The following is a 10,277-nucleotide window of genomic DNA, read 5'->3' as shown; positions in this document are numbered from 1 at the left end:
AAGCATTTGACTCAGTTGAAACCTCGGCGGTGATGCAGGCATTGCGAAATCAGGGGGTAGACGAGCCGTACGTGAAAGTGCTGGAAGATATATATAGTGGCTGCACAGCAACCATAGTTCTGCATAAAGAAAGTAGCAAAATTCCCATAAAGAAAGGTGTTAGGCAAGGAGACACAATCTCCCCAGTACTATTCACAGCTTGTTTAGAGGAATATTTAGAGACTTGAAATGCAAGCAGTTAGGGATAAGGGTAGATGGAGAATACCTCAGTAATCTGCGATTTGCTGATGACATTGCCTTGCTAAGCAACTCGGGGGATGAACTGCAAATAATGATTGATGACCTAGACAGAAAAAGTAGAAAGGTAGGCTTGAAAATCAATATGCAGAAGACTAAGGTAATGTTCAACAGCCTCGGGAAGGAACAGCAGTTTACATTAGGTAGCGAAATACTGGAAGTAGTAGGCGAGTATGTCTACTTAGGACAGGTAGTAACCGCAGATCCGGACCATGAAAAGGAAATAACAAGAAGAATAAGATTGGGATGGAGCGCATTTGGCAAGCACTGGCAGATTATGACTAGCAGCTTACCGGTATCGCTCAAGAGGAAAGTATACAATAGTTGCATTTTGCCTGTACTCACCTATGGGGCTGAAACGTGGACGCTAAGAGAGTTCTACTTAAGTTGAGGACAACCCAGAGGGCTATGGAACGAAAAATGGTAGGGGTAACATTAAGAGATAGAAAGCGTGCAGAGTGGGTTAGAGAAATAACTCAAGTTACCGACATTCTAGTAGAAATTAAGAAGAAGAGATGGACATGGGCAGGACATGTAGTGCGAAGAGAGGATAACCGATGGTCGCTGAGGGTAACAAATTGGATCCCAAGGGAAAGAAAGCGTAGCAGGGGGCGGCAGAAAGTTAGGTGGGCGGATGAGATTAAGAAGTTCGCAGGGGTCAAGTGGATGCAGCTAGCACAGAACCGGGTTAAGTGGAGAAATATGGGAGAGGCGTTCGCCCTGCAGAGGGTATAATCAGGCTGATGATGATGATGTCTGTAGGTAACGGCCGAATTAACTGGCTAAATATTATCTTCACAGTTTTAATTATTAATAATAATAATAATTGGTTCACAGGAAGGGAAAGGCGCAGTATCTGTCACACTTGTGTCTGTGGACACCAAGGGATGAAGGTGTCCACACACAAGGGAGGAAAAGAGAAAGAGGAGCCGTAGCGGAGGGCTACGGAGTAGTTCAGGTGTTCACAGACACAAGTGTGACAGATACTGCGCCTTTCCCTTCCTGTGAACCAATTATTATTATTAATAATTAAAACTGTGAAGATAATATTTAGCCAGTTAATTCGGCCGTTACCTACAGACAATTCAGTGCCAACTTCGTGAAACGAGTCTTCCTCTATACTACTACTACTACTAATAATAATGATATTAATAATATTTACCAGAGAAATATTACTGTGTATTATTATTATTATTATTATCATTATTATTTATATTTAGTACTAGTAGTAGTAGTACTAGTAGTAGTAGTATTATAGGCTCTCTCAAGCTAGTGCCGCGTCCAACATGAAGCCCATTGAAAAAGCATGCGCCGCTAATCGCTAGGCTGCTCGGCTCCTGGGGGCGGTAGATGCTAGTCGGGACAGCCCGCTTTCTTCGTCTCTTCTGTCGTTTTGTTCTTTGCGGAGCCACCGTACCGAGCAAACCCAAATACGCTGCCGGGTCAAGAAGGATCTCTAGTTATTCTAGTTACCGTTGGAAAACGCGTTGTTCTGCGTTAGCTGATGCCTTGTGTACTATTTTCGAAAGCAGCAGCATCCGACTAGAGAAGAAACGACGCAAGGTTTTTGAATATTACGCGCAGCAGGCGGGAAGGCGGGAGAGTGTTTTCAAAGTTAATACATGGGCTTGCGTGAGGTCCCCCGTCATCCTCTGCGAACGCACCGACGTTCAATACCTATGCAGTAAAACGGAAGGACCTTACGTTTTTAAAGGAATGTTTCGTGTGAAAAGTTACAGATGTGTTTTATTTACAGTATACTGGGAGTGCAGTAGCAAAGTAGAAATGCTGACAGAGATAGCACAGTTTTGTTCCGCTCCGTAGCTGCGAAGCGTGGATTTTGGTTACGTGCGTAATTGGACAGCCAAACTAATGGTCTACGTTTGGGAGGTTCGACGTCCCAAAGGGACTCAGACTAACAAGCAATAGTGAAGGGCTCCGTCAATTTCGACCAAATGGGGTTCTCTAACGTGCACTGACGTCGCATAGCGCACGGGCGGCTGGATTTTCGCGTCGCTCGCATTCTTGCGTAAGAAAGTCAAGCGCCGTATAACCGCCGTAACACCATGGCGGGGTGGTAAGCCAATTTAAGGCGATGCAAAACTACCGTAGTACATTAGTTACTCATTAGCTAATCTACGCTTAGCTGATTGCTTGCTTCCTCTGTTTTACGGCGTTCTGTTCGTCGTGTTTCTTTCTAAAGCAACTCTCTCCTGCGGGTGGCTCAGGCGTTCTTTTTATTTTCTCGGCCACCAAAATAAAGTGGAATTATAAATCACTACTTCCTTTTCATGCGTCTATCACGTAACACAATTTACTGCAGGGCCTATCTGAAAGGTAAGGTGAGATGTACCTCCATGTTAGCGGCACATCGAGGGGGTTTTAGTTTTCATGGTTGACATAAGATGTAGCTAATATGCCAAATTTAAGTAAATATTACCTAACCAAAGCAGTTAAAGAGAATTCAAAACGATTGTTATCCAACCCAAAACATTTTGTCACGTTTTAATAAAAAACTAACGCGCAAGAGACGAGTAGATTGGTGGGGCACTGAAATGAACCCTTTACTGTTTGATCGCGCTAACAGTGGTATGAACGCGGCAATACCGATAGCAACAAATGCGCTCAGCATTCAGAGGATGTAATGTCTGCAGCTCTTGGATACAAGTATTGCAAGTCTGATAAGACACATTCTAGATACAGCGTACATACAACCATGAGTCTCAAATTATAAGAAGCAGTGTTTTATGGATGAAATCGTCCGAGATAAAACAGGCCGTGTCAAGCATCATCAACTCGTAAAGCCACACGTCGGCTTTGAGCACGAAGAAATGGCTCGAAGCTTCCCAGCCATGTCGAGCAGGGGTGCTTGAAGGAATTTAGCACCCCACAGACGTGTGCTGGGTTGGCTTCGTCCTTTGTAAAAGACTCCTAACGGCGCAGTGTTAAGGCTTCCCTTTAAACGGAAAACCCAGTAAAAACCGACCGCGTTAGTGCTGGGTATAAATTCTCACGTAAAATCTGCCGGTGCGTGCGGGCGTCGGGAATGAAAATGTTATAAAAAATACTTTTAATATGATTAAAGACAGCCTGAACGACTAGTTATTTATTGTCCTCAATTCATAAAAACTTGCCAATGCATACCAATGTAAATCAGAATTTCTTTTGCTGTGCAGGGCGCGCACGCCTGGAAAATATGTCTGGCTCTCCCAGCTAATTGTACTCCTCGTTCGTTTATGTGAAGGTTGCATCGCAGTCGTATGATATCCATCGCTGTGATCATCTCGATATCTTTATAATCAAAAAACGTACTACCACTTTTAAATTCTAACTTTCGATTTATAGCATTTTATGCCACCGGCTACTCATACTACCACTTTTAAATTTTAACTTTTGATTTTTATGCCACTGTCTACAAATCCACAGCTGCGACAAAGGAAACGATACCGTCCCTGTACGGCCCTAGCAGGTTGCTGGGAAGCCTGTGACGTCATACACACATTCCTCCTGCGCACGCGGCGAGTTGGGCGCGCGTACATAAGCGAGAAAATAACGCCATCTGCGGAAAAACACGCACTGATGAATGCTGCGTTACTAGATATTCTCGCCACCTCATTGCATACTCAGCGATTTCTCACAAAGCCAAAATATCTGTGCACTATACCTTTACAATTAAAAAACAAATCAGTGCCTAGGCGCTATGTGACTTAATATGAGATGAGAGCTTTATGTTCTCATTGTCGGATGCTTGCAATGCGGATGAATTCTGAGAGTGAGGAGAAAGAATAAGGAACGCGTAAACATTTACGCAGATGGTGGGAGCTGTTCAGATTCTAGAAGAACGTTCAAATTGTTGTGTTCACAGTCCTGTTACAGTCAGTGGCCTATCGTGAATGTTTGCTGCGACAGCGTGATCCCCCCATTTATAAATAATGACCCCTAATATATATATATATATATATATATATATATATAATGTGTTAAGCGGGAATCTAGGCAGTGGTAGCGCGCAGTACCAGAGTGGTGGCGGCTTAGCTTATATTTAGTATATACATTAAGCATTTATCCCGCAGTCCGGACGTCTCTGCAGACGCCATGACCCGTTATGAATAGCGGGGGAGAAGACAGCTCGTCGGCTCTGCCTGATTGTCCTTGAGCGTACTGGCCTGGGAGCGCTGCAGTTTGTTTCTTTTTAAACGCTTTCGCATGTGGTGGCGCTATGGTGTTTCTGGCATATACTACAGCTCAGGAAAATAGAGAAAAGTAAAACAACAATAAGAAATGGCAGGCTGGAAGGAAGAAGCCGCGCTGCACAGCTAGAAGCAATATGACAGGGAACACGAGAGCGCGTGCCCTTCGTACTTCGCAAAGCTCTGCCACCAACAGAAAACGAGGGTAGGTGGCATCAGGGGCTTGCTGGGAAAGGGCATGCAGCCTATGACGGTTATTTTTCATAAGCATTTATGGCTTATTGCTATCATCCGTCTGTGGTAGCGCTTATGCGCTTAGGCCATGCTCCCTCCTGTGTTCCCTCTCACATTGCTTGTAGCTTTACACATGTACAGTCGAAGTCTTTCAAGTTCACAGTCGAGCGTTCATGTAAGGTTTTATCAAAGGGCTATTTCAAGGTCTTGCACAGTAGAATAGAACCAAAACTAGTTATGTGTGAACGTGGACACTGAGAGCAACTCTTTGGCCTGAACCACGCGCGAGCATTCTTCTGTCGCCTAGGCCTGATTCAGCCACTACTTTGAACACCGCTGTGCGTAGAGATGTAGAGATGACAGAGAACTTTCCGCCCGCGTCGTGTACGCAACATGACAAAACCGCACATTCCTCTGCATAAATTGATAAATGGCAAACGCGGGAAAAAAATGTGTGGCAAACTTACAAAAAGAAAGATAGAAGAGTACGCATCACAACCGTCAAGGCAATGTGGAATTGACACGTATTGTATATTTCATTCAGGTCGACTCCAGCCTTCATTTTTACCGCCACTGAGTTCTCTTTCATACGTCGCGGGCAAAACAAGCGCGCTAATATGGAACGATCATAGTATGCGCAATGTTGCTGCAACTGAGGGAACTAGAAGCTTTGTCCCAGATTTCTGCATACTAGCAAGTCTCGAGACCGCAAGTAACGCCACAGCAAAAGCAAAAACAGCGGTGCCTGAATTGAAGTGATATGATCGCGAAGTAACGTCACACTGAGTGTAAATGTCGTCACAAAACGAACCCTAAAAACGCCACTAACTGGGACTCGGTTGAGGTTCTTTCGGAATCCAATGGCTTCCGTCGTCTTGTTCAACCCTGAGCGATTCTGAATCGCAGATGCCGGTCCTCACCTCTACAATCTAGGTGTTTGTCGACACACGCTTTGAGGCTGCTGCCATTACTGTTAAAAGCCCAGCAGTTTTTTCGTGCCCTCTATTCAAGGCTGCACTGAACGCTGTCGGAAAAAACTCCGAACATCTTTCATACTTAGTGTTTTCCTGTCTGGCGAAACTTCGGCATTACATGTAATGTTCAGCACATTCCGTTGTATTTGCTGTGATGTTGCTAAGTTGTGACCGTCAGCTTATTTTTACTCAAAGGATTTTACTAGTCGCATGTGCGCTCTAGCGTGTAAAGAAATGTAGTCTGACTATCGTTGCTAGCAGCCCTACTAGACGAAGTTTATAGCTTTCTTCAGGTGGTCGTCAGAATAGCAGCGATTTCCAGCGCTATAAGGTTTAGGTAATTTTCTAAGCATGCGCATAATTATGCTGCCGGTATCCTTGCTTCACTGAATCAATTGACGTCACCGATGAAAAGGTAGAACAAGATAATAGTATTTATACTTTGAGCATTTTTACTCTGCCCTCCTAACCTCATTTCCCAGGATAGCGGCTATATCGAACCTATGCTTTCGGCGCACACCTGAGCACGATATCAAAAACCAGGGTGATTGGCCGCATTTTTACAATTTAATTGTTAGAAGCAGCTGAGTCAGCATTTAAGGAAACAGCTGTTGCCTGCATTCAGCCACTGGGCCTGTTGCCAACGTTCGAAAAACAAAGCAGCACATATGCATTGCAGTGAGGCTTATAATACACGTCTTTAATATCCACAGAAAAAAATATCTTCTATGTTTACAGGTGACTCGCCCAGGTAAGCGGTTGTACGCCCCAGCAACGTAACACACGGCGCCAGGATGGTACGGCAACATCACGTTGGGGGTTTTTCCATGTGGATCGCTGCTCTCTTATTCATTCTACGTGGCTACCCTTGGGAAGCGTTTGCCAGCGACGTTCAAAAGCAGAAGTCTCTGACAACAGTGAGTCGCCATTTTACGAGTCTGTTCTGCGCGTTTTATCAAGGCCGTTTCTCATTAATTGATAAAGAAGGAACCGAATCGACCTGACGCCTCGTGCGGCTCATATGCACAGTACGAGCAATAACATATTAAATGAGGGGTGGTGCCAAATTCTTATTGCAGTCTTAGTATTCATATTTTAAATGATAAAGCCACTAATTTTTATTTTCAAGTTTTGCCTAAAAGCAACCAGGCAACCCCTCCTTTTTGCTGTTATTTTTGAAAAATTCTGGAAGACTGACGATTGTTTTTTTTTTTATGAAGCGTGAAATGCATTTTCTCATCCTCTTGCGATTAAGGGATGCATACCCCAAGTTCTGCGCTTCATACAGTGGCTAGAATAACTGCGAAGTTGAGAGGAAATTAAAAATGCTTTCCTTTTTGAATTGTTTCTGACACAAACACAAAGTAATTCCGTATTAAATATTTCAGATGTCACCGCGACGGGAAACTCACATTCCGCCAATAACGTTAGGGAGAGTCATGGCTGCGTTTGGTAGCGAAGAGTTCACACTGACAATAAGCAGGCACCCTGCGCCAGTTAAAATGTCGCGTGATAGTCTGCCTGTAGAGTCGATTGTTTAGTATGATTGGAGACTAAAGCTAAAGCAGAATTCGCGGCTCAGTGTTGCTTCATTCCTAGGTTTCTCCTCATTTGTGTATTTATGTTTAAATACGGCGTCAAAAATTATGGCAGGTCTGACCAGTCGTTTTCTCTCAACTGATCATGCTCACTGACCAAATTAACACCCCGTGAGCAGTCTTCATTTAGGCTGTTACATATACTGTTTTCTATGGCACCATGAGATTTCAGAAACCATCCCAGCGAGTTGATTTTTCTGTGCCGCTGCCGCTTTCGGCTGTACACTTCCATAGGCAAAGAATTCACATTCTCTAATCGGGGTACCAGTTATTGGAAAAAGAAAGGCTTCTTTCTTTTGGCCCTCCTACGGTGGCTCTATAAAATGCGGACTGTTTTTTTATTAGACCACTGTAAAAAATTTCACAGGGGAGCGTTTTGGTGGACCCGCCGCGTCCCACAAAACGATGGCCTCAGTGGTAGTGTTCGCACCACCTGAGCGTGGTGTGCGAATCCGGCAAGCAGCACTCCTCCAAATCCAACAAATGCTCCTCAAATCTAAGGGTTCAAAGCCAAGGAGGAGCAAACAGTTTCGTGTAGCCTCCGCCTCGCGATTTTCTTATAAGGCATAAGTCGAAGGCTTCCAATTCAGATGGAGCCAGTTTTCCCATCTTTCGCATCAAATTTGTGTTGAAACTATTTTTTTTACAGCATTCTCGGAAATGACAGGTGGTTTGCAAGTGACTTCAATCGGCTGCATCTTTTGTAGCATGACTTTACTTGATTTTCATGTCCCAATTCTAAATAAAATTCCCGTTTAAAAGTTTATTTTAAATGAAATTGTGAATGGCTTTTGAAGAAAAGAAGTCCGCAATATCTCCCTCACTTCTAGAATGAGGGAAGCAGGAAGGTCGGAAGAAAAAAAGAGAAAAAGAAGCGCTTACTAGAAGGCAGCGAGGCCATTTTGATCATCTGGTTGTCTTTAACGGGGACTGACATTGCAGGCACACGATGTACTATGCGCTTGGCCTGTGCCTTAATGAGGTCCCCGCTAGATTCCAACTCGGATATGGAAGCATTTGTCTAAAGCGCTCCGGCTAGTGTCTCATCATTTCTCCTTGCACACAGGGCACACCTAGAAGTCACTTCATAGGCCACCTGGTGAGAGGGATCCCATATGATGAAATGCATTCATGATTTCACTGATCCATCACGTATATGCTCTTAAGTGCCCTCGTGATTTTATCTAATATATTTCGCTCTGTGTCAAACAATCTGAAAAGCAGCATTCAATACCTTTGTGGATTATTTTAATCGTAAAAATATTAACGGCAGTTGGTACAAATTCATCATCCAGCCAGGATGGAAGGAGAGGTTTGGCGATCGAGCTTAAATGTGTTAAAATTCCTATTTTCATTATCACGTTTCTCTCTGTTGCCGTGCTTCATTTCAATACGTTGCTCAACACCCTTCCGGTGAAAGGTCAGAATTATCGAATACTATTGCACTCCCAACCCGCTCAGCTCCGGGTCCATGTATCACTGATAGCTACATATCCGCCATTACGAAAGAAAACCTGTCGAACATGAGCTAGACCAGCTGCCTTCTCCTTTAGGAGAAGACAGGTCAAGTGGGGCGAAGGAGGGGGGAAGGGAAGATACGTTATTTCCACATTCTGAGGTGATCTGGTCATCCAGCCATACATTTTCGCATTTTCGCTGTTGAGCCTTTCTTGTTCCAGTTGGGTGCTTCGTGCTGAAATCCAAATAAAATAGGAATCGGAACAGTAATTTACGTAAGAACATCTGCTCTTTAATCAATACAATACTCGCAGAAACGGTGCTGATCAAACTTCATTGCAAAATGTGGAAGAGACGACTTGCCGCGAGTGCCGCTGTGCTATTGCGAGCTAACAATTGGGTATCGGTAGATTCATGCGATGTACATACATCTGTTGAGAGGAGAGCATATATAAGGTAAATTTTTTTCTCATTTTCAAACTTAGTCATGGCTCCTGTCCTTTAATACCCAGTTCGCGCCATCACTGTCCTTTAAAAGGTACAACACCAAGTAGTTCAATTTTGAACCATTAGCCATTCTCTGAGTACCATATTTATGGCTTACTACGCTGGCACAATTTTTCGGCGTTCTTGGGAAGTTTTATCTTGTGACTTTTTAGCAACTCTCAAAAATTGGCAATTCTCTCCCTGCCACGCCAGCAGGCATATTGCCAACACTTTGACGTCGGAGAGCTATGTTTGGTTTATGAAGCTTAATTTCCTCAGTCAGCTTAGCATATAAAGGACGCCTAGCAGAGGCCCGGAGATAAGCTCAGACACCATAGGAAGCTCAACAGGCACTGCCTCCTCCCCCCTCCCTCTCCCGCATATTACACGGGCGGCTTTCATTTTGACTAATCCTAAAGGTATCCGCCACGACTATGACATTGTTATTGGTTCATTTGCAGGCTGATATCATTCCGTAAAATATTTTGTTTCTCAAACACCCACTTATAAAACATGTCCACCCAGGAAAGTGGCAAATAGTTCTTCACAAATGTTGCTTATAAGAAGACTGCCGTCTGACACGCTGTAAAGGAAGCTAATCAGAAATACCTTCATCTTGCAACTTCACACGGTGACCGTTGGCTTAGAGAGAGGATTATGGTACAACACAAAGTGACACACAAAGTTGAGCAAAGTCGTTATGGAGCAGGTGGAAGCCCCTCCAGTGCCCTGTAGGCAGTTTTTGAACTCTCTAAGTCGTTCACGCGGTAAGACGTGCGCAGTGAAACAAGCAGTACTTTCGTAATGTGCACAATAGTGCTTAGATCGCGGTTTATGGCCTCTAGACCTTCCGGCAAGCGTTGTAAATTACGTGCAGCTGCAATGGTTCGTTGCTCGCAACATTTATCCATAAACACATGTCCAAAACGAATCTGATACCCACGTGACAAAGCAAATTCAATTTATAAAATTATTTTAGTATCTGGTGCTTCACGTGTGTGCACTTGAGATACTGCTCCACAGTTTTCCTTCGATTGTGA

General features: G+C 44.0%; 1 protein-coding gene across 1 annotated transcript in view; it reads left to right on the top strand.

Annotated features, from left to right (window-relative positions):
- The first annotated feature begins 6,499 nt into the window (after positions 1–6,499).
- The window catches only part of LOC146174360 (lipase member M-like), a 37,275-nt gene continuing 33,497 nt past the window's right edge, over positions 6,500–10,277 (top strand). The window contains exon 1 of the mRNA XM_084584545.1: positions 6,500–6,612. Within this exon, the coding sequence (XP_084440671.1) occupies positions 6,523–6,612 (90 nt within the window). The 5' untranslated portion in view covers positions 6,500–6,522. The remainder of the gene's footprint in view (positions 6,613–10,277) is intronic.

This window comes from Amblyomma maculatum, chromosome 11, assembly GCF_055883805.1.
Source record: "Amblyomma maculatum isolate TAMU_Amacu chromosome 11, ASM5588380v1, whole genome shotgun sequence".
Taxonomy (NCBI): Eukaryota; Metazoa; Arthropoda; class Arachnida; order Ixodida; family Ixodidae; genus Amblyomma; species Amblyomma maculatum.
Note: the sequence above shows the minus strand (reverse complement) of the source record. Positions and strands in the feature narration are given on the sequence as shown.